General features: G+C 37.2%; 2 protein-coding genes across 2 annotated transcripts; one reads left to right on the top strand and one right to left on the bottom strand.

The window, feature by feature from the left end:
- Positions 1-5,788: 5,788 nt before the first annotated feature.
- LOC141899064 (glutamate receptor ionotropic, NMDA 3A-like) lies at positions 5,789-11,346 on the top strand. The gene is made up of 7 exons (XM_074785217.1): positions 5,789-6,045; positions 6,299-7,367; positions 7,645-7,835; positions 8,506-8,761; positions 8,859-9,023; positions 9,876-9,994; positions 10,773-11,346. Exons 1-7 carry the CDS (start codon positions 5,789-5,791, stop codon positions 11,344-11,346), a joined length of 2,631 nt encoding a protein of 876 aa, XP_074641318.1.
- A 2,166-nt stretch (positions 11,347-13,512) lies between these two features.
- Positions 13,513-25,804, bottom strand: LOC141899063 (uncharacterized). The gene is made up of 27 exons (XM_074785216.1): positions 25,712-25,804; positions 25,262-25,537; positions 24,919-25,177; positions 24,644-24,831; positions 24,236-24,362; positions 23,791-24,021; positions 23,227-23,410; positions 22,751-22,897; positions 22,490-22,655; positions 22,268-22,397; positions 21,837-21,967; positions 21,613-21,752; positions 21,341-21,524; positions 21,030-21,230; positions 20,808-20,924; positions 20,599-20,724; positions 19,341-20,130; positions 15,706-17,892; positions 15,454-15,558; positions 15,282-15,358; positions 15,103-15,165; positions 14,890-14,991; positions 14,679-14,807; positions 14,368-14,580; positions 13,919-13,964; positions 13,747-13,829; positions 13,513-13,651 (listed from the first exon to the last, which is right to left on the bottom strand). The coding sequence occupies exons 2-27, from the start codon at positions 25,493-25,495 to the stop codon at positions 13,577-13,579; spliced, it is 6,435 nt and encodes a 2,144-aa protein (XP_074641317.1). The 5' UTR covers positions 25,496-25,537; positions 25,712-25,804; the 3' UTR covers positions 13,513-13,576.
- Positions 25,805-25,951: the final 147 nt, after the last annotated feature.

The raw sequence follows: 25,951 nt of genomic DNA, 5'->3' as shown, positions 1-25,951 counted from the left end.
AATAAATTCTACTGGTTGTCTTTTGTTGATAAAAGGAAAAATTCTCGATTCATGTATAGATGAAAAGGATGTATTTACACGCGCGCCCAGATTGTACAATTTTTTGAGTTATGTGATTTGCCGTTTGTGTATACTACGACCGGAGAGATTCGTTACAATTGATTTACTCCGAATTTATCTGCTCTTTATCCGGCGACATCAAATACCGTCTGCTTGCAGTTCGTGTGGACGATCTCATCGCCACAGCATTTTTACCATGGCACTTTAAGGGCGAGGATTATACAGAGCTACTACTCGACAAATCGGTTTAGGAAAAGCGCAGAGCGACGAATCTTCACGTGCGGATGGGCAACCGTATGACTGATAAAAAGGAAAAGAGTAGCCCAGACCCAATCAGACTTATGCAGTGCACGAGAAGCGAGACTGTTGTTGATACCATAGTTTATTCAAAGGATGAGATGGCTGGAGTCGGGCCGCTGTAACAGGCATTTACGGATTCCCCGAGTTATATTCAGCATCTGGTTGCATCGAAATAATATCGTACGTAGATGAAATCGCAGAAGTTTTAAAATCCTATGGATAACATAGAATATAACATAACATATAATAATCGCCCAGCTCTTAGACCTGGTTACGTACGTCCGGTACTTCATGCATCATCATTTCACACATTATCATCATTCCTTTTGGTAATTTGTTTCATTTTCGAAATCTTTTCATATTTCATCGTAGCTGATGGTTACTCCGGTAGCATTGAAAATTGCAGGTGAATGGGAGCGCACCTTTTTTCATAACCTCTTCCCATTGGCAAATTCATTTGACGCATTCAGTTCGACATCACTTTGGTATTTTGTTGCACTCTCGACGGACAACTCGTCATTTCTCCGGAGCATACGATGTTTCCATAGCGATAAACATGGTGCTATCTTTCTGTTGTTGGCCTTGGTTAACGCAGTTTTACTATAAGCGCCTCAGACATTTATTCAAATCGTGGGCGACGGAGGTTCTACGTCATAACTTTTGTAACTTTCATCAATATGTATTTGATTACAAATTACTCAATTCACACAAATGTATTTCTAATGTATATACGTATGTATGATAAATGGATTGGTAAAAATATAAAAATTTTATTAAATATGAAATAAAACAATTAACTATTACCTAACATAACATTTATTACAGAACAAAGTTACACGGGTTATGAATAAGGATCCACTAAATAAGCGAATTCTGAAATGAAAAAGTCGAAACACAACTTAATAGGATCATAAAGTATCGGTATCGTGTCACTTTCATTTCATAAGAATATCTTGAGACTTTATGTTTTCCCATTGTTGTACGTATCCACCGAATACATTCCATTTCGGTTATTTACATATATATTTCATCAACTCACTGAAAATCTTACTATTGATATTCAATGGATAGTTGTGGTGGCTTTTTTGCAAACCATGCAATTTGAATAACAGTAACATCGTCGTAGATTTTCCCGGCAATCAATTTTTCATGAAACTAAGCGAACAGATCATTAAAACTGAATGCCCTCCTGAATTACGACTTCGACACATAATAGCATAGACAATTATTGCCCATCATAGTCGTAAGAAAAGACCACCGACACGCCTATGGCTCTTCATCCGTTTGCCAACAGGAATTCTATATTTAGTTGATACACGACGCTATTAAACTAGTCTTCATTTTGTCACCTGTGTTGTCTGTCGCCTGTCACGATAATAAATGTAATGGAACATTCGACGGATAGTTTTGCCTATAAATTGTAGTATCAAATAAATAAAGAAAAGAAAAAGGTAGTCGTCGTCGGTCATCGGAAATATTTATAGATCAGTTCGCAGAAACGAGGCGGTAAATCCTGCCTTGAATATGAATTGATTCGCGTGGTGAGTATTGTGAGTATATGCAAATGCGCGTTACTCGATCTGTGGTCACAAATTAATTTAGTTGCGTTGAATACCGGTTCATCTGGGAATACCGAGTTACGAGATTTCTGATATAAAACTCCGGTTTCAAATCATCATCTGGTGAGGGCATAATCCGATATGGTTTATGCACGGCGGAATCGATTATGTCGTGTGTAATTTTCATATAGACAGTCGAAAAATTTGAAATATTCCCAACCGCAAAATGACGTTTTTAGAGTCTTTATATTGTGAAGACGCTTTCGTAATTTTTACTTTTTCACTGCAAGCATATACATCGTACATTAAGTGTATATCATTTTAGTCGTGAAAGACAAAAAGTTCAACTCATTATCTTACTATAATGAATACTAATACTCCACAGTGAAAAGAAACTCCCAGAAAACATTTTCTACAAACATTATTCGAATAATCTTTTACCCCTCGATTATTATATGGAAAATGAATCGGGCAGAGGGCACTTTTGATTATGAACGTAAAAAGAACAAGGTAGCTTATATGATTTAGGGATTCCTAGACATATACGTTAGCCATATGATATGCATCATATAAAAGCATAACATGGACTTAATTAGTTCCAATCAAAATTAATCAGATCAAATCTGAAATCGCTGGAGTGACTAACAGCTTTAGCGAAATTCTTCGCATTGAGTGTTTATCCGTGTAAACGTTTCGCAACTAATCAAATGAAAACCTCGGCTGTTTCCAACGTTAAACGTTTCAGACTCAATCATGCGCTTGTGTCATTTCAAGGCGCAGCCAGAGAAAGTGATTTGCCGTCTAAATGTCGTCGAGTGAATGGCTAATCCTAATCAACGTATTCCCGAAGCTGCAATACAGGAAAACCCGTAAGCGCACTGTTCGTATATGTCCCGGTAAACCATCAAACATCAACAACAAAATCTGCAACCAAATCACGATGTATTTTGTACGCGTTTGTTTTGCGCATATTCGCTTTCTTTTAGAACCCTTTGCTCTTATGGTTTATCTCTATAATTACCCTTGAATGAAACTAACATTCATTCTGTAAAAAAAAGAACGTATGAAGAAGAGAGTATGATTCAACATAAGAATTTCATATAAAATGTAGCTACAAAGCAGCGATAACGGTTCTTCAACCTTTGGAAATACAAATAGAATTTAGAAATTTTATTGTCGGGGTTTCGAACCTGATATGACAGATACATTTACGTCAATGTATTATATCACAATAAGAGCCTGCAAATTACGTTCGATATCAACAGGCTAATTGGGAGTATTCAATAAAAGTCAACTTGAATTGATGTGTATAGCATTCAAACCCATAACGGTGCTTTCTAATTTGTTGTAGTAGAAACCAAATTTATATTTCAAATGGATTTCGAACCCAAGGGTAAAAGGTACTGTCGGACATAAAAGCTATTAGAAATATTTTTTCGTATCCGAAATAGAATCTAATAAGAGTTCCTAGTTTTCCCACGCTACGAAACATGACATACTCACACTATATGCATGTATTATACAACATTTTTCCCTCTAAAAAAGTTTGTTTGACGATTCGGTGGATTAAAGTTAGAAATTGAGTCTTCATGAAAACTGCTGAAATGTTGAAGTCATCATCATCATCATCGCGGTACAGCTTAATTTCCCTTCTAAATCGAAATGTACGACCTACCGATTACACGGTTCTCTTGGGTAATCGGAAGAGAGAATGTCGAAGATTATATCACAAAGCCCAGATTACAAACAACAATTTAGGAGATGGATATGTCGCTCTCGATATATCGAGTTGTTCAAAATATTGAAGTGAACACCCATAAACACCCTATTGTGATGTTAGCAAATACGCTTCAGAAATACCAAAAGGAATCACAACAAACTCATCATTATCCGTGCCGTGGCTGCAACACACAACCACCCTTCATCAACAGCCTCCACTGCAGTCGATCCTCTGCTAAAGACGGGTCTTTCTTTCAGCGCAGGGGCCCGCCCAGGAGCGGATAACATCTATTCATTGCTGTGTTGGGCATCCTCTGTTGTAGGTCCTTCGACCTCTCCTTACAGGAATGACAAATCCATATAAGATTAAATGCGCGTGGAATTAGTTATTTCCGGACGCAGTTTTAATGCTATTACGTCCGCGTTCTACTGTGGATTAGTTATGTTACTGCGGTGAACTAAAAGAAATGGGCGATTTAAATAAAAGTAAATGGCTCGTAAATTACCATTTCCAGCATATGAAGAAATTTGGTCGGTCGTTTGTCGAGACCTAACGAGGCCAGAATAGAGATTACCAGTATCGAGACGAGTACAGCCCACGTAAAGATGTGCTCTCTCAGCGTCGATCTTTCTTGCGGAGAGGTTCGGTCATAACTCTTTGAGTCCACGCGTTTAGATAGCTTCGAGGATTTTACTGGAATTCCTGTCGCCAAATGAGTTATAACCCGACGCACTGTACTGTTTTCAGACCGGGGCCTGGATATTTTGAATCGATACCGATACTTCCCAAGATATACTTCATGCCATTTTTCCCAGCGGACAGATTTTAGTTCGTTCGTTGATTCATCAGTCACTGACGACAAACCATGGATTAGATCACGGTAACAAACTGATGGTCTGCCATTACCATACATAATCATCGAAGATATCAGCGTGCATGCAAGCATATGAAGGGGTTATTGAAGACAGGCGATAATGTGGCAAGACATTCAGTTAAATATGTTGTCATTAAACTGATCGTAGTCACAGCTTAATGATGCAGTGTCTCGTTTATGTAACATACACTAAGTCTCCTTATGCTTAGCCCCGCGGAAGTGACATGGGGAAAACGTCACTTTCGAAACAATGTTTTCGTTCGTTTTTCAGGAACGAAATGGTGAAATTGTTTTTCGTCGAAATAGTCTTTACTTTGAGAATGAATATATACTTGTGCTAGCCATCATTTCACTTGACTTCACCATGGGTTCGTTATCTTATCACCGACAATTACGCTGTAGACAATCACCCCATATCGAATTACCAGTCATGTTACCCCCTTTGCAAATCACCCCTTAAACAATAACACCTCCTTCTCACAAATTGCCCCACATAATCACCTCCTCCAAATGCCCCCGGAATGATGGAAATTGCCACACTCAGGAATTTTTCCCTGTACAGGAACCGTTTTGGGAGAATGTTCATATAAGGAGGAATCCTACAGTTTTTGCCTGAGAAAGTCATTTCATCCCCATTAGAAAAAGAAATATTTATCACCATGTCATTTTCGAGGCTCTGTGTCCTTACATACATTCAAAGTTCGCTCTTTTAGACCGTGCCAAATTAGACCGGTCTAAACTAGACCTGTCTAATTTGGAACGGTATTTTGCCCGTGTGAATGCTTGGTCCGGTCTAAACTGGACCGGACCAAATTTAGACCGGTCTAAATTTCGTCGTGTGAACGCGCCTTATCTATACACCAATATTATAATGAGAACTTGGAATGCCACAAAAATCTTTTAAACCTTTGTAGTTTTGATATTTTGTTCTATTTTTCACTTTAGGAAAAAAATCCAACGACATTCCACATAGAGAGACCGTCCGTGTATGAAGTCAATGTACTGAAGGATGTGCTTAACTACTACGAGTGGTGGGACTTTATACTTTTAACACGAGAAAATATGAAAAACGACTTTCTACAATCATTCCACAAAACTGTCAATCGGAATATGATTCTACGCATATCGCGTGAATTGGAATATGGGCCATCGACAATCAGGAATACTCGTAAAATCAAAAAACTACTCCGACCTCTCAAATCGCTCAACGAGGGTACGATAGTTTTTCAGGGAGACGCGGCCGATTTGGTTTCAATATTTTCCGTAGCGCGGATCATGAAGCTGCACCGGCGTTTCAAATGGGTACTGTCCGAAAGCGCTTTCACGAAACACTCTCGATATCTCATCAAATATCCACCGAATGCGTTTGTCATCAGGAGAACATCGTCCGGAGATATGCAAAGGGATTTAATGCGAGATGCGGTGAATTTCATAGGGAAAGTAGCCGCAGATATGCTCCGAGATAACGTTCCTGTATCAGGGCAAACACAATCGTGCTGGCACGCCGGTCAATCATCGACAGAACCATATAAGTAAGTACTCTGGTAGTCAGCAAGAAAGCGCTAAATCCAGTGTGGCCATTTTATCCGATAGTGTCAATTGATAAACATAACATACAGAGCCTTTGATACTTCTGCATACACAAGGGGTAGATGATTACTTCAGAAGAGGATCAGAATAACTTAAATAATTAGAAATTTCATATGTAACAGAAACCTTTCCATGGATGTGAGAAAGTATTTAGATGATTCATAAATTTCTATTGCTTAAATGTTGATTTTTCAGGTATTACAGAAAGGCCTCATATTCCGGGCGTACTGGTTATATTCGATTCGATACCAACGGGTATATAATACGACCTCGTTACGATATCTGGACGTTATTCCGAGACGTGAAAAGATGGCCAAAAGATCCGATTTGGATTCGGACTGCAATCTGGGAAAATAGTGATTTAAGTGTCATTTTCAGACCGCATATCCGACGAAGTATTAGCATCGATCAGCATTTACATAAAAAGCGATACAAAATCCGTGTAGCGACGTCAATAACTAAACCTTTCGTTGACGTTTTTAACATGAGCTATGAACACAAGACGTGCACTTCGGGTCATATTTGTCTGCAGCCAAATACTACTGACCCCGAAACGATTCGCAGGATATTTCATCAGTATTCACACGAAGAAGCAATTGGTGCTACACATCATTCAGTTTTAGTTGGATGTTGTCATGGATTATGCATTGATTTATTGACGCGACTCAGCACCGATATGAATTTCAACTTCGACTTGTATATCGTCAAAGGGAACCATTCCGGGGAATACTCGAGAAAACTAGGCCGATGGACAGGTCTGACCGGGGATCTCATCAGTGGGGCTGCTGATATAGCTGTCGCACCGATGATGGTCAGCTCTGAACGAAGTCAAGTGATTGATTTCTCATTGCCTTATCTACATACTCCACTTAGTCTGCTGATGGCCAGAAATGAGCAATCCGCCTCGATCGGGGCATTTATGGAACCTTTAGACTGGTCAATGTGGTTAGGTATATTCATCACATTACACATAACGGCATTGGCAGCGACGTTTTACGAATGGCACAGCCCTTACGGTCTTACCCCCAATGGCAGAGACCGCGCCAAAGTCTTCAGTCTGCCTTCGGCTTTAAATTTATGCTGGTCCATTCTATTCTCGCATACAGTTCCAACTAAAAGCCCGAAATGTTGGAGCAGTCGGTTCTTGCTCAACGTCTGGGCGTGTTTTTCACTGGTATTTCTGGCTAGTTACACGGCGAACCTCGCTGCTTTCATGGTCGGTGATAAAACTACAAGCAAAATTACGGGCATCCACGATTACAGGGTAAGATTAGCGTTATACGGTGTAAGCATTACAATTAAACAATTAGTCACCTGAAAGAAGAAATAAATCGTTTAATTGTCTACCCAACAAAGACAGTAGATTAGATAGATATTTATTTTTTCGAAAACCGCACATACAAGACAGTAGATACGTAAGTCGGCGTCGGTAAATGAAGTAAAAAAATAGAGTTTTGAAATGTTAAGATGGTATAAGATAGCTTAGTTATCTCTGTTATTATCGATATCAATATATTTAATTATTCAAATGTTTCTTCAAGATCAATCCTAAAAGGTGCGCAACAGTTCGCGGAAGTGACGCCGAATACTACATGAAAAAAAGTTTCCCGCAAATGTACCTACATATGGACAGTCTGATGCAAACGTTTGAAATCCCTTTACACGTCGCGAAGACTAGTTATCAAAGAGCACGAACAGAGTTGAAGACGGAACGCTTGATAAAGCTACTCAGGTATACGGGAAATACAATCTTAACCTTCGGCAACCAGAAGAAAGTCGTGATGAGTTGCCGAAAGTCGTGATGAGTTGCCAACTAATTCACGCCAAAGCTTTGGCAGCCAGCCATACGATTCGATATTACAAATTTAGTACCGTGCAATGTTTTATACCGAATTTCTTGGATTTTAATCGGTACATTTTGTCAACTTTATAAATGATGCAGAATTAAATGTATGCAGCAGAAGCGTCAAAAGAGCGTATGCTATAAATGCATTCATGATATGAATACGATCCTCATATGAAGAATGAAGTAGGATGAATCCGTTTTAAATGTGCCTTTTCCGCTCGTATGAATATTTCATGTTGAATCGTATGAGAATAACGAAGAAACTGAATGCCAGTGAGCCATTAGTCGAGTGACTGGTAATATGCCAAATAAAGTGTAGAAGAATCTATGCTGGTGTCTGTCGGTGATTACAGTTCTTGTGCGGCTTGGCAAATACGACACTCTCTGATACCTCAACACTTAATCCCAATCGGATGATATTTTCTCCAAGTCTATGTTATCAAGGGCGCAAACATTTTTCTAGTCCTTAACCTGCAAGGGGAAAACAAAATCATTCAATACCCTTCCGGGACGGCTTTACATACTGTTGGTAATCAGCCAACTCAAACTTTTTCAGGGATGGTCGAGTGGACCTTTTGGTATTAGATCGCGTGGTGCTTGAATACTATGTTCATACTATGCAACAGTATGGGTTAGAATTCGTTGGCAGTGACTTCGGAAATCTTCCTTACGGAGTCGGGTTGCAAAAGAATTCGCCATTCACCAACGATATATCCATGCACATCAGTAAATACGAGAACGAAGGCTACTTAGAAAATCTTTATAAGCTTTGGTTTGAACGAATGGTCGGCTACAAACGGATTAATATCCAGGTAGAGATTTCTGTTGCAGTTTTGCATCATCGAAATATCACACATATAGACCTAGTGAGCGATTGACTTCCTTCCTAATAAATCAAATCTATTGCAGAAATCTATAAAGCTGAATGCGCTGACATTTTCTGGTGTGTTCCTGCTGTTTGCTGTCGGCATTCTCCTGGGTTGTGTAACTTTAATATTGGAACTAATTGTCTATCGCTGTTTCGTGCCGAAGATGAGACGCCACAAATCGAGATGGGTCCTTCCATACAGCCAGGTAAGCCGCGGACTACATCGCCTATAGGCTTATGAAAACGCATGTAATGATCATGGTAACATTTTCCAAATTATCATGCCTCTCAACCCCTACGCAGAGTATCTGTGACTCAAATTACGCCATATTCTGCGTTACCGCCAGAGGCATAATCAATTTTTTGATGTTTCTTTGGGGATTAATTTTGGTCGGGGGGTTATTTTAGGAATTTTCCGGGCAATTTTCTCACCGGGCGCTATTCATATCGTATACATATCTGAGCTATATTCAAGGCACATAATTGAAAATGCTTTTAAGGCTACCTCGTGGTTTTGTCGATAATTAACGAGACAGGCGCATGCCGCTGCAACATCAATTTCCGTCCATAAGCCTAACAAGATAATCATTCTCGAGTGACAATGTCTCCATCACACGTCCAGTGGACGACCATAGAGCCGTACAAGATTCATCGTTTTCTTAAGTCATAAACCATCGAATCACAAGCAGACAAAACACTCGTGGAGTGAAATATACCGAACCAAAGCCATATCGGTGGTAATACGAAGCTGTATGATGGCGAATCTATTCATGACACGGACGAAACATGAAGTTCCTTGACCGTGTTTAACTTCACTAATGAAGTCGACTGCAGTGTTGGGAACTGTTGAGTAATTCATTTGCTACCGGTTTTCAAAAATCGAATTTATATGTAGAAGAAAATCATTCTCGAAAAATAAAACTTTCAAATACAAATTATACAGAAATCGACCAGATTCAAATTTCAAAATCCCGTATAAAGATTTGGCATTTCTAGAATTGGAATATATCACTAATGTTTTAACACTCACAATAAAAATTGTATTTCTGTTTTTATAGCGTCTATTCAGAGTTGTTCAAGCTATACCCAAATACACAATGAATATCTATGCCGATAGACGATCTTCTGAGAAACTGCTGCTGAAAAACCGCCAACCTTTATTGCGCTCTACGGAAAGGTATAAAATTGTTAACAGCAAAATGTAGAGAATATAATACGACATAAGACAGATTTCTAATCAAAGAATATGTATATTTATATACGCTATAATGCTACGATTTTGAAATGGTTTTTCCCTTTTGTGCCTCGTTTCGGTGAAATCAGAAGAACCGTTGGAAGGGCAATTCGTGAGATAAGAGCCTAGCGACAGTGCACACCAGCATTAGCTGATTAAATTATACTTGATTCGTCCTGGTGGATTCGTGAACTGCGTTAATTTGAGTATGAACACTAGGTCCAAAACTCCTTCAATCAGTCAAATTTCCTTTTCCATTTTCAAACCCTGGGGCTACGAATTAGCAGACCGTTCCCGAGTGATCACCAGATTCAGGAAATTGTTGTAAATCGTGATTGGAATCAGCGGGAGTAAAAAATGTAGATCAGCTTCTACAGCCATTACAAAAAAATGAAATTCAACCATTAAAACCTAAATCCTGAGCAACTTCTTTATTTGTTTAAAAGCTCATCAAAATATATAATCCATGAGAAGATTACCAACAACTAACCACCTCATTTATACATTGAAATAAAACCTTTTTTACGTAATATGCTCATCATTTGGAAATGTATTTCATCGCTCGAGTAATATTTGATAAATTTCCCATGGAATAATTTAGCATGATTTCACATGAAACTTTTTAAAAGTAATCTTATAAGCACTACTAATCATGTTTTATATGTGTTCTTTCATTTTCATTTCATCATCATAAAAGCTCGTACTGTCGATCTATTTGCAGATCGTCGACGCACAGCTCTCGTAAAATACGCGAAGTCCATCCGTACGAGATTTCGCATTTTCTAGCGAGCAAAAAATCGCCGTTTGAAGAGGGGTCTTTCATCAGGAGCATACAGAAGGATATAAAAAATAATGAGAAACGAATAAACACTTGTAACATCGCCGTGCAAACAAACATCGAGGAGCATGTTAACACACAGTTAAAACATGTCGACGCCAACATTGACAGACGACTGAAGAGTTTCGAAGACGATCTTCGAAGTATGCGAGAGCAGCTAGCCAGAGCCCTACGTGAGAAAGAAGCGCTAGTTCGCAAAGTGTCTCAACTAGAATGCAAACCACGACACATCATCGAAGAAGAAATTAAGCGCGGCTGTTCGCTGAAGGTTCGGAAAAGTCCGTGTAAGATAAGTAGCAAAGGTAACAAGATTGAAAGTGGTATCAAGTACGGTGCGGTGCCGGTCGCTTCTCAAGTTACTGCTGAAAGACTATCGAAAAGCGTTCCGGTAGGCAAAACGGTTCTACCGAAAAAAGTCAATGAATCGAATCGCAATTACACGGAAACGAATTTCTAAACTCATGTTGATAATTCATTGCAATTGATAACAATGTGTGGCATGAAAAGTGTTTAACGAACATGGAAGGCGAACCTGGAGTGTTCTACCGCTGGTTGGTTTTATATGACTCTATCTCGTCGCGCGCGTTTTGGTTATCCGGGAGTGGATTTAGGGGTGGTTTTGGGGATCCAGTCCTCTGCCTTCTCATTGAGGCTGGCCTTATCCTTGTGGTGACGATAAAATAACGAGAATCCCACAATGATAATGAAAGACAAAGTCCGAAAATTATTTCTAGAGCCATTAGTTTATTCGACGTTTCGGCTGTATTCTTATTCTCGTTAGGGATCATTCATTTATTACGTACGCATAAGATTTGAACGTACTAATGCGTACGTAATAAATGAATGACCCCTTATTTGCCTTAGTCTCTTCTGGACCCCAGCCTTCCAATTTTTCTAGATCCACCCCTGATGTCATGCATATAAGGCTGCGCAAAATTGGTTACTGGGTTTTCATTAGAGTCTTCAGAAAAAGTTGACAAGGGAGCGCGATGGTTATTTCTACTTTCTTAAAAAAAACGTTAATAAAAGTAATAAACCGACCTTGAAATTTTGACGCGGGCGACGCAATTTTAATCTTTTTTCAGATAAGAAAAATCATATGCATTATGAAGAATTTGTGTGAGGGCGCGAGATTTTAGTCATCGTACATTGCATCTCAAAGAAATCAAGTAGTAATTCCTTTAATACTGCGGGTTGAACCTTATTTCTGACGGGAAAAAAACTAAAAACTATAAAAGTTGATTTTTGAATCACAACGCGGTCGTGCGGATTTATATATCTTTTGGTAGTCTGTTATGATTTTAACGATGCGGGATGCGCTATTTTACTTTTTATTCATTTCAAGTGACGCGCGCGGAAAAAAATTATGAGAACCCAGCGATCAATATTGCGCGGCCTAACAAACATAAATTCGTCAACGATAAAATAACATATTTTGTAATATGTGTACGCGCGTGTATTCTTAATTTTATATCCATAATCATCAACACGGTATGTTATATGCATTTTTGTGGAAGAACATGGTCTAGTGGCGTGTATTTATGTATATTATGTTTTTTTCATCAGTATTGACGAATCTTGTTATACCAGACCTTCAGGAATAATATGTCCTAAAATTCATAGATCGTGGACAAATATTGACATTGACGCGGACTGCTTATGGTTGTTCTTTTTCAATTAAGTCCATTGCTAATCACAGGTACCGTATAAAGCTGTAACGCTATAAGCTCTTCGTCTATATAAGTCCAGTTTGGACTACATGTACTTACTGGTTTCACAATACTAGTCCTTTTACAGACTCATAATGTGATTATTGACACGTACATACATCATATTGTATATAATGTGAATAAATACTTAACTGAGTTAATGACTTAAATGATGATTAATAAATCTCAATCGTTATACATACATGTATCATACGTACCTTCAAAAGTTGAATAGCTGCAGGTTGAAATCAAACATCCCATGCTCAGTGCAAGATATACAAATCTGTGTATGGTTAAATTCTAGACGTCAGTTAAATCCAACTCTTTGATTTACTGTTCAGGTTATGGATTTGCGTTAGCGATTTACAGACTTAGGCTAAAAAGATTGATACCAATTGTTTCTTATTTCTGCCGAGCATAAAAATTGACCCGGCCGACTGTCTATCTACCCTGTACATTTTTTCTAGAACATGGTCAAACTAACCGCAACAGACCCGGCAGCTATAGAAATGAAATGATTACAGATTCTATTGCAGTTTACAAAATGATCCGCCCGATTGAGAAACAAGGTATCATCATTCTTTGACCTAATAAATGTACTGTCACTGTTTTTCACATCGGCCTCAGCTGTCATTAGTCATCGGCCAAGGACATTAGCGTGGACATTTCACTTTCTCCAATCCTTGCACCAGCTCTCATGAATATCAATCAAGGGAAAATATACAGGCTGTATCGGGCTCAGTTCTCAAGGGGACGGCGGACATTGGACGGCAGACACGCACTAAAATAAGATGCCTTCGTTCCAACGGGGAGAAACAATCACTAGATTTTGTGAATAGAATGAAGTCCACATCCATGCAGCAGGAAAGACTAGAAAATATAGGTTTATGTATAATTTACTTTATATACCGGTACTATGTGACTTGAATTACATGTATATACACAAAATTACAGAATTATAGAATTCTTTGTAGAATATTACGTTGATGTCTTCTTTTTACTGCTCCGTAGAGTTCGAGTACTTCGTGCTTGTGCCTCATCAGCAGCAGCTTTCTATAAATGATGTTTAAACAGTACACGTTGTTTAAGATATTCGTCCACATCAATATGATACTTTTTTTCACTTCGGCCCCAAACATAAAACAAACCTGTTTTGCTGGTGTAGCATCAAGAATTGGAGGATTTGCCGTATAGAGTCGCCTTCTTCCTGGCTTTTTCTTTGTTGCTGGTTCTGAAATAAAAAGAAATGATTTGGCAGTATTATTCATCCATTACAATCAATGAAGTGGAAGTGTCTTAAACTTAATTTTACGTAATTACCAGTATCAGTTTTGCTTTTCTGCACTGAGAAAGTCACGTGATCTTCCTAAAATAAATATTGATACACTATTGTGATACATGTAGACAAAAGTCCTAAGCAAAGTTACAATTAAACGTTACAATCAACTAATTCTGATATAACAATCTCCCTTAACATTAACTCCCTGGATACAGACCTGGCATTTTGACCCCAATAGTAAAAGTTATCTACCAATATTTACGTACTGGACACAAAAAGTATAATGAACTAATTCGCTGGGCCCCTGAAGTTCATCGAAAGGAAGTTTGGATGTGTAGTTTACAGGATAATCTAATATTTATAGCTTTGAGTTACTGTATCCAATAGGAAATTAATTAAATTTTCTCATTCTGGTCAACACTGAATTCTATTACTACATGACATATTCTATTATTGAGGAATATACCGAAGAGATCTTTTTACACCTTACTTTTTCGTTAGATCGTTGTTTTCTACCGGTACTCTGCTTGTTAGGACGTTTCTTGATCGCCGACGAATCGTACTCCGGTTCATCGAAGTCAACTTGACAAACAAAACTGTTGGCGCTTACATGGCTAGTATTGCTAATATTTGAAAGCACTGATGTCGATAAGTCTACAACGTTTGTTTCTGATGGTACACCTAGTAAGTGACTTGTTTCATTCTTAAAATACAAAAGATTACAAACATTTACATTTAAATGCGTATTGGACAATTTGAAGGATTTCATTATTACGATGATACATAATTTTTTCAACCTACCATATTTCCATCATCAGATTTATCAGCCTTGAATTTCTCTTGCAGCTTATTATTTACATCTTTTAATTCTTGAATTATCTGGTCTTTAGCCGATATTTTCTTCTGCCATTTCTCTCTCTCGAGTGCAAGCTTAAAAAAATAATCACTAGATCATCAATAATATCTGCCATTATGGCCACGCAAAGATGCCGTATGTGGTAGGTAAGCTTACCTCTGAATTAAGATGAGTCTCTGATAATGATTCCAAACGATCAATTTCGCGATTCTTGTCAGCTAAGCATTTCGATAATTCATCACATTTATCACGCCATTGCTGAAAAATATACGGTAAGACTGAGTAATATATCCACACACACAAAAAAAATATCTACTGGTATATTCAAGCTACTTTTTCAATCTGTCCACGTTATGTAGTTACATTTACCTCCATATCTAATCCTTTGCTTCTTAGGGACGCGTCCTTTGATGAAATCGAATATTCCCTTTCCTAGGAAAGAATTCCATAATTACTCATGCTAGACATCCGTAGGAACATTTTCAATTTTTTTTAGCGAGATATAACAGTACGTATAATAATTCAGTTTCGACAACAGATGAATTTACCTTAAGCAATTCAGTCAAATTCTTTATCTCTACTTCCTTGATTTTCAAATCCTCTGATGCCTGAAGTGCTTGATTTTCTATTGAATATAAATGTACATACAGAGATTCTGGACACTTAATGTAAACATATTCCCATTTAACAAAAAAATACATTTGAATGCATAGTAAAAACCTTTTTGCAGTTGACTTATTCTTTCATCTCCTGTTTTGATTACTTCATCTTGTTGCTCAGCCACCATCTCTTGTTCTTTAAGGCATTCTTTGAGACCTGTTATTTCTAGGTTTTCAATGGAAAGACAAATCCTAAGTGGATTTTCAAGAAACCTAGACTAATATGGACATACATTGTACATGGCACTTACAAAATTTTGTGGTCCAAAATGATTCAGGTTTAGTTAACTTTTTTTGAAATATAAAGAGTTACCTTTCAAACAATTTTCATACAACGAAAGATGCGTTTCAGCTTTGATGGTGAGGTCTTCAATTGTTTGGTTCTTCTCGACAATTTTTGCATTGCGTCGTGATGCCGTTGTTTCCATTTCAGCCAATTTACTCTTGAGTTGTTCGCACTGTTCTTTCAGTTCCCCTACATCTACTGAAGTCTCATTTTCAAAGTTTTCTATCTCTTCTAATTCTGCTTCCAGTAACGATATTTTACCATTCAATTCTTTATTACTCTTATTAAGTAGCACATTTTCAGACTGAAGCCTTTGATTATCAGTATTTAGTGAGCAAGTAGTTTCCTGATTCTCATTAACACTCCTATGATGCTTTTCTTTCCACTCAAGAAGTTCAGATTTCAAATTCTTAATAATTTCATTGTACTCGGCCTGTGTCTCTTCCACTTTTGATCTGTGCTGCAGAAATTCCTTTTCTTTAGCACCATAAGAACTCATTAAGTTAGTATTTTTTTCTAGCATCTCATTCAATTTAATTTGAATCGCATCTTTATCGACTTGAAGATCGTCAATCAACATTTCATCATTAATAGATTTTTTTTCCAAATCAGTAACTCTTTTTGACAGCGAACTATGACTTGCTTTCAACTCAGAAAGTTTAATTTCCCGTTCACGATAAGACTTGTTGGCCTCTTGCAACGAGGCTTCAAGATTATCACAACTTTTCTTGAGTTCTACAATATCCTTCTGAAGAGACTGATTGTCTTCGGCTAAAAGACAGTTTTTGTCATTAAGAGTCTTTGCAATCTGCGTCTGGAATTCTACATTTTGATTTGACTCATCTAACCGAACCTGTAACTCATGTACCTTTACAACATAGGCTTTTGGTTCTCCACTTTCTTGACTAAGTTGATTCGATAAATTAGCTATAGTTTCTTCCATTGATTTAATTTTCTCACAATAACATTCAATGCAATCTTTGTCTATGTCTGCTTGCGATTCGAGTTTTTGTGCCTTGATGCTAAATTGTTCTTTAGCAGCTTCTATCAATTCTAAGGACTGCTCTAAATCAGTTATTTTTGTATTTAGACACTTTATCTCATCATCACTGGAATATTTTTCATTCCGCACATCTTCAAGTTTACTTTCATTATCTTCAATCTTTTGCTGCAAATCAGAAATAGTTTCCTCATTGGTGTAAGATGTAAGTTCAGCAGATGCCTTAAGTTCAGCAATCTCTTCTTTCAACTCTTTTTCTATTCGCTGACTGGTTTCTTTATGCTCTTGCAGAACGATGCATTGTTCCTTAGCTTTCGTATTCAAGCTTTCTGATTCAGCCACAACTTTTACTAATGTAGCTTGGAGTCCTTCAATTTTGATGTTTAATTTAGTTATAGTCTCTTCGAGAGTAATCCTAAGTTGGTGTTCTTCATCTAATTCCTTATTTAATCTATCATTGTTGGACAATACTGTCTGAGAATTCTGAACCAGTTTTTCCATATTCAATGTGTTCTTCAACAAATTTTCAGCTTTTTTCTTAGCGGCTATTTCATTTTTCAACTCAATTGTGATGATCTCAAACTCCTTTTCTCTGTCTTCAAGTTGCTGTTTAACGTCTTGAAGTTTTAATTTCAAATCATTTACTTCTTGTTTCATAACCGAAAACTGCGACATGGTCGAATTCAAGTCTAGAACTGATAATTGTTCCAGTTTCAATTCCTCAGTTAGTTCATGACATCTGGCCGATAATTCCTCAATTTTATCCAGATCTTTATGTGAGTCTTTTTGATAATCAGAAATCTTTCCTTCTAAAGCATTAACTTGGTATCTTAGTTCTTTCGAGCAAGCTTTCTCAAATTCAATTTCATCTTCAAGTTTTTCCTTCAGGGATAAAACATCTTTCAAAGTTTTTTCCTGCTGTTTGATAATATTTTCATACTCAGAGAGCTTCTTCTCTTGTTCTGAGAGTTTAGTATTAGCTACTTCCTTCAATGTCTTTTCCTTTTCTAATTCTAAAATGATACCATGCTGTTCATTAGCCAAGTCATGTAAAGTACTCTGGTTCATTGCATCTTCTTTGGTTTTTTCCTCCACTCTTTCTTTCAGTGTAGCACACATTTCATTCAATGAACTATTTTCTAGTCTGGACTTTTCAAACGCCTTCTGCATTGAATCATATTCTTCTTTTAAGTGATGGAAAGCTTTTTCAGATTCTGAAAAGAATTAACGGAAGTACTGTATAAGGATTGTATCTTCGTCAAATTCAATCTATACCTTACATTTTTGTGATGATTATTTCCTCAGCTAAATCCTATCCTCCTTGGAAACAGACTATACTTATACTAAAGTTCAGAAGTGGAACCCTGGCATGACTTATCAGCCACCCAAGAGATAATTTAGCTGATACCAGAATTATTTTAAGAATCAAAAGGTGTATTGGAATTACTTAATCAAAGCATTAAAATTGTCTGTATGAAGTTCTTTGTGATTGTTCCACCTCATGAGATAAATGACATCATAGGAATCCATTTAGCCACATATATCAAATACTCTTCAAGCTTGGACAAGAAACCTGTAAACCTCACTATTCCTGAGCCAATTCCAAAAGTGTACAAACCTAAAATAGACAACAAGAACAGATGATTAATTTATATAACTTCCCTTTATTCACAATGATCTATAAAATACTTTACAACACATTAACATCATTATATACATCACTCAAGTAGCCCCAACAGTAACAAGAACTGGCGGGCACGATCCTGATTATCTTCCATGATATAGGACAGAGGAAATTTTTATACAATATTGAAGACTAGGTGTACTGATAGGAACAGGAGATAATCCAAAGTGTTATTAGCTACAATTTCAACTACCAAGTCAGACAGCTTGAATTCAATCACAATTATGCTTATGCCTCCTTCATTTGAGCCCTTGGTGGGAAAACGATATAATAAAAAGTATTCTAGTTCTTGATATTGAAAAAAAAAATAATTTACAAATCATAATAACATATAAGATTCTAGGTGCCAAGTTGATTGACCTTGTTACCTAAAGATATTCTCGTAATAATGATTCACATAAAAACAAAACCCAACTATGCATTAAAAATACATCAATAATTACAATATTCATAACATTATACCTCAGTCTCAGTTTCTTTTAAATTCATGATTAATTTTTGAAAGACATTTTCTGGAATTCAATTGAAATCATACAAGACATTATCATTTTTTCAGAACTCGGATGGCGCACTTCTGTTCACTAGGAAGAGCCGACTGCAAACTTCTGTTACTGATATTACTACGAATGCGACTGACTCGACCAGCCTTAACACCCCTCAAGGGATTTTTTCTTTTTATATCACGTTGTGGTATTGCGCCATATACAGACGATGCATTATGCCTTGTTCTTAAGATACTAGATTTTGTATGACGACTAGGCAATCCATAACTTATCGGTTGACCAGGGTTCGGAGACAAAAGTTTAGGAGCTCCCCTTCCTTTTCTAGAAGAACTACATATTCCACTTAGGCCCGTTGCATTTTCCAGAGTTTTTGGCGATGTCACTGGAGAAGTATGGTGGTTATGAATCGAATGTTCAGTATTTTGGAAAAATCGTTTAGGAGTTCCCCTTACTTTCTTAGCAGAACCACATATACGACTGACACCCGTTGTATTTTCTACAGTTTTCGGAGATACTACTGGAGAAGTATAGCGACGATGAATCAAATTTTCTTTGTTAGTTGGAGTTGAATTAGAGTTTTTCATAGGGTTGCTATCATTTGGTGAGAGACAACTGGAATATCGCACAGTTGTGCGAGGAGAATGTCTGACTTTATTGCAAGATGGCGGTTGCTTTCTAACACTTCGAGGGCAAGTGGAGGAAACTCTAATATTTTGCTTATGGCCACAGCCGATCAAAGGTGGTAGGCTGGGTCTTTTACTATCGATGGCACTACTGATTAACGGAGTGTCTTTCAAGGATTCCACATTTACAAGTGGCGGTGATAATAATTCAGGTTGAGAAATATGAGGTTCTTTACTTTTTCCATCGAAAGTCCTTACACTATCACGCGAGCCAGATCCAGACTGATAGTTCGAATCGTTTGACAGTTTACTACGATTACGGGCAGTTTTTGTCCCCGATGATAAACACAAAGCGTTTGCGACATGCATGATTTCATCGGCATCCTTAGTACTCGAGAATTGAGGCGAAAAGTTATTGATGATGGATGGCAACATCAGCGATTGCAATGAATTATGATTCATAGCGGTACCTTTTAATATCTCCATCACAGATTGCGCTTCATTTAACTTGCTTGTCAGTTGTTCCCATCCGGCTTCCAATTTCGAGAGCTTCTCATCACGTCTAAGAAGTTTCTGTTCAGCAATTTCCATGGCTTTCTGCCCCTCAGCAATTACTCTTTTCATCTCCTCCACTGTTTGCTCCTGAAATAGAGAATTAAGGATTTTGAATTCCTTTTGTTAACTTCCAGGTTTGGTGCTCCTTAATCTTCAGCAGGTGATCTGAGGTACTGGCAATGCTAGTGGCAAGCAAGAATTCAGCAACGATTTGCCAGGATCGCTAGTGGCACTGGGTTAACATGCTTCAATTCCCTCCCACATTGCACTTAAATTTGAATGAACTTTCATCATTGGTAATCCAAAGTGATATCTATACCATATACTGACTGAGAAAGGGAATTTTATACTTATTCAAAGACTGGTTTGATTATTTTTGGATTTGGAAATCAATTTCATTGAAAATGAACTAATTTTCAATACAAGTAACCTAGTGTTTGGTTGTGCCATCTAGTGTCCGTGAGTGCCGGTATCCCATATTTACTGGTAAATACTAATTTAAAACATTTCTTTAACTACTGATATCCGATTATTTCAGCTTGTATATGTATATACCTGTACTTCGATGCGTCTTTCATCTTCAATGATTGCCGCCTTTAATTTTTCAATTTCAATTTCTTTCTCAAGAAAAGCATCACCGGCCTCAGTCAACATTGCTTGCAATTCTGATGTTTCTTTCTCCTGAATATAGATATTCACACTTACATATACATATCCCTCGCAACACATGCATACTCACAAAATCTCTTAGTGCGTATTCATACCTGATCTTTTAGTTTGCTTTGGGCTTCTTCCAACTGGCGAGATAACCTTTCTACGATTTCATTGTTGCAAATTTCCGCGAGCGTATCATTCAATCTGGCAGCTGGAGTTCCAGAAGTCTGGAAAATTAAAACTCGTTAATTAAATTTAGACGCGAAATATTGAGAAAAAGATTATCCAAGTACGGTAAAGATGTTAATTTGAAATTTGAGTGTGTAACTTACATTTTTGTTTTCAGATGAACTTAGATTATCCTCAGTTATCTTAGTTTTTAGGTCGGCCAATTCAAATTTGAGTGAGGACACCACGACTCTGCTCTCATCACAATCTTCTGTCACGTTAATCAGTCGTTGCTTTGTGCTTTCCAACTCCATGTTCAAATTTTCAACAGTTTCTTCGAGTTGTTTCACCAAAAAGTCACGCTCCTGTTGAAAAAATAAAAACAAATAAAGGAATACTGATACAATTATATCATCCACGACTACAGAAGGGAATATTTCAAACATTAATTTCTATTGAAGAAAAAACAGGAAACCTTTAATTTATCTTCAACTTCTTTCAACTGGTTAACTGACACACATTCTTCAACTACATCTTCGTTTTCGTTGCCGTTGTCGAGACGAGCACGCTTGCGATTGGGTTGAACAAATTTCTTATACATTTCAATTTTCCGTTCTGCTAGTTCTTCGGCAGCCGCTCTTTCTTCTTCTATGCGTTCACTATAATAAATACCAATAAATACCATAAATCAATATATAATGAAAAATGTTTCATGGACGAATAAAACACACTTTCCCACTTCCTAACCTGCATTCTTGTTCTATCTTTATAAACATTTCACTCATTTCAGCGCAGACTTCCTCCCGTACACGAGCCTCAACCAGCACTTTCTCAGTTCTTTCTTTGACGAGTTGTTTTTGCAGAAATTCAATAGCGTCGAGTAGCTCCTATTTAGATTTTAATAAAGGGGATTATAGAGAGACCACAAATGTTTTAAAGATACTGCTGTTCGATTTCTAAGTATAACATACGCGTTCACGATCGGCAAAACTTGTGTCAGCCAGTGTTACATCAAGATCTTCACTAACTGAAACATCTTTTTCCTTCATCTCTTCTTGAAGTTTTTGCAACCTTTCTTCTTCAAGGAGTTTTTGTTGAGTAGCTATAACGAATATGTATTGTATTATAGTGAGAATCATGAATTAATGTCCAATAACATACCCTTTTTAAGAATTTAACTCATAATGAACCAATGGTGGCCAATTCCACAGGGAAATATGTCAATAAAATTATACCTAGTTTTATGTCCTTAATCGACAGGCCTGATTTTAATTTGATATAAAAAACATTAAAACAAAACAAATATACACAAATGTAACCTGGCGGGTTGCTTATCATTTTTATGGGTGAAAATTACTGAGTTGAGAACTGACATTTCTTAAGTAAAATTGATTGAACAAACCTGGTGAACACCAAGCAATAGATGTAGCACGTGCTCGAGTATTTTTCCCAACACTGGACATTAATCCGAGGGATAGCGCCCGATAACGCGGCTCAACTTTGGGAACCTCAGGCTTTTGTACATTATAAACCTACAAAATGAAGATAGGATAAAATCTTTAATCTAGATATCTGCATTTTAGTCATACAAGAGGTTAGTCAAGCTTTTCAAATATGTAGATACCTGTTTAGCGATGGCCGAAAATTTCAACACATGCAACGTTTCATCGAACATACTGGCATTCTGATTAATGTTTACTATCATCGATGCTCTGCCCTGTCCACAGAAAAAACTCTGAAACAGCCTCGTCAGCTTGCTTTCGCGGAACGGTATCACTTTTTGATTTGATCTGTTTAAAAAAGGACAGAGAATAACAGAGAATATTATAAATATTCTGGAAGTGCACATGTATATCAATTCAGATGAATCTGACTTGTAACATACTTGTGGTGCTGATTGTAACGAAGATTTTCAATGCAGCGTCCGAGAGTCAATAGAGATGTGTTAATGTGCGCTGCTTCTTTCATTCTTTCACCTTTACTTTGAGTTTTCCTAGAACGTTCTGACCCAGCCAAATCACAGAATGATAACCTACAATATTTCAAGGATTGTCAGTCAACCAACGCAGCCAAGTCCTGTTTCAAAAACTAGGTTTCAACTATAGAAACTCATTTGATTTTGTTAATAATCATTACTACGTTTCATTATTTTTAAAAGTGATTATGTCCAAAAACCAATCTCATATTTCTACGACCACTTCTCAAGGAATACCCACCACTTATTTCAATGAAAAGAAGCTGCAGACCGCCCAATTCAGGCCAACAATAACCTTTATGGGCACATAAGAGGTCAAAATTTCCATGCCCTTCAAAACGTAAATTTCACCCTCACGCATGACATGCATTAGTAAATTCACTTACATGCTAATCCGAGCCATATTTGGATTTTCTTTCTTGACGACGCGAAGAATCTTCAAACTGAATATCGAGTGACTACGACTTGAGTTATGGTTTAACTTCGTGCTGGCAATGCGCAGATTTCGCTGTCCTATATTCAATATCTGAAATGCCTCATCTGCTGATATTACGTTTATCCATGTCAAACCTACAAGAAGTACATCATCAAACATATTACATCCAGTACATACATTTCGGCTTTTTAACAATAGCTGATGGTCGGAAGTTATAGCCATAGCCCTTTAAGTCAGGACTAATTGTTACCCGTAAGTGCTGCAGATAATTTCAAAATTTTGAAAAATTCCAATCCAGTGTGTTGTTAAATGGGCATACTGCAATAGTGCGGTGTATCGTTAATAACTAATAGTCTCTTTTGTAAGATAACAGCACGTTTCAAGCCTTGTAAATACAACCTATAACTAATTACATTGATACACCGCGATACACCTTACTAGCAAAGTCCATCACCTATTTACACCTGGCACTACGGTCTAGACACAATGAAAAGATTAAGACATTCCAGTTTACCTTTTACATACGGATTGCCATTTCTGTCCTCGCTCAATTTCAGGGACGGACGTTTTGCTTTCTTCTTCTTCGGTACAGATTCCAACAGATCATAAATGAATTCGTTGTAAATCTCACAAAATGAGACCCAAACTGAGAACAGAATATCTCCTTGTGTACCGATGTCTACGATTGCATCATCCCGTTCACGATTCTGCAGGTCTTCAAATGTTTCGATATCTGACTGCAATTCTAGATATACATATTCAAAATCAATGAGAGAGAATGGAAATAATTACCTATTTCTCAAAATGGAAGTTTTAAAAGAGTTTCAGGCGTTTTGCTCACATTAAAGGAGTTTCAAAAACCTTTAAAAGCATTTTCCATTCAGAGAAGGGATTTTCAAGGAGTTAAGGGCACCTAAAACTGTAAACTATCTAATAGAATACAGTTAACAGGTTTTTACCGTTTACAATATCCGATTCTCTGCTTGTGGAATCCTTGGCAGTTGAATCTTCGTTTACGATCGATGAAATTGATGAATCGGTAGAGCTCACCACGTCATCCCCCAACAGGTCACTGCACTTTTTATCCTTCAAAATCGTATAATGAAACAAACAAAATTAGTAGTCGAATAAACACTATAATCCGTGTACACTGTAGATAAATGAAGAAATCCAACACTTAGAATTAAATTATACAATAGAATTTATTATTTTGAAACCACAAAATTATCGAAGCATGGGATTTCATCATTTATAAACAAAATTAGCTTTTCCTTTAAACATATTTTCTTTATAATTGTAGGCATATATCATATAGGCCTAGCCTATTGTTTTACATGTAGGCCTACTTCCCCTTTTTCTCTACTTACATCATCAGAGGCCATGGCAAATACTTTCTGTTTGACTAGTTTCTCAACCTCGATCTGGTTAGCATTCAATCGCGCAACATCACAGAACAGTTTCGGCTTCAGGGTCATCGACGTCCACTGTTTACCCTCGATACTGTTGAATACAACATCCAAACTTCTCGGCAAAATACCAGCATCATGGGGATTCCCTGAAATGAACACAATGCAATTTGTAATTGATGAGCTACTCATTAACCAAAGGAACAAAACTATAACTGAAAGCTCATGATTTTTACCCAGTATAGTATGAGTCTTTCCAGAACTAGTTACGCCATGAGAGAAAACGAGACAATTCTGCCCATCAACGAAATCCTTCACTGTAGACAATGTCGTCTGGTTGAAAAATACTTTTTGACTCGTATTTTCGTTGAATATATTTGAAAATGAAAATTTGTGGTTCAGTTTTGCGCAGCCATGTGCCGTATTTTTGAACGTTATCGAGTCTTTAGGCGCGTGTACGAAAAGAGATGTTTCAGTTTCCTGAATTATGCAATCCTGAAAAAAAAAACAGATGTCAGCTTCGATCTAATAACAAAAAATAAATTTTCATTAACTTTTTTAAGATTGTTTTTTTCTTACCTGATTTTCTTTTTTTTCTAATTCCTCTTTCAAAAACGGTCGAATGCGAAGATATACTCGCATATGCTCACTTTGATCCACATTATCGACCGGTTTTGGGGTCGCAAACTCGTGAAGGTTGAGGTTTTTACGAATGTCCATGAAATTTGCTGCCACAATTTTTTCTGCGTGATCACTGCTGGTAGCAGACTCATCATATTGAGTACTTGCGGATTCATCATCTGACAGCGACATCGTTCAATCAAGAGTTCAATCAGTAGTATGAAGAGACAATGTCTGGCGAAAAAGAGTAAATCATCATAAAAGCAAAATTGGTTAGCCCGTCGTCTCGTTGTCGTCGAACTGGATTGAAGTTCAACATCCAAAGACTTTAAAAATAAACCAAATCATCCCCAATGTTTTCACACACATATATCTTGAAAGATTCATGTAACATAAAAAGATACTCACGACACTTAAGCATAGGAAAATATAATCATAACTCGCTTGAAAACAATGCTTTCGCGTTAATTAATAAACAGGCGCATTCAAATTCCCACAAATTGTTCTTCTCGACCAAGTCATACACCAAGCGCTGAGAATAAAGGGTTCCTATCCTACCCCAAATTCAAATTAAATTTATTTTTTAAATCACTGTAAACAATACTTCACGAAATATCATTGGTCTTGGGATGGCAATGAAGATAATAT

The sequence above is a fragment of the Tubulanus polymorphus genome, chromosome 2, assembly GCF_964204645.1.
Source record: "Tubulanus polymorphus chromosome 2, tnTubPoly1.2, whole genome shotgun sequence".
Taxonomy (NCBI): Eukaryota; Metazoa; Nemertea; class Palaeonemertea; order Tubulaniformes; family Tubulanidae; genus Tubulanus; species Tubulanus polymorphus.
This window is presented reverse-complemented; position numbering and strand designations above follow the sequence as displayed.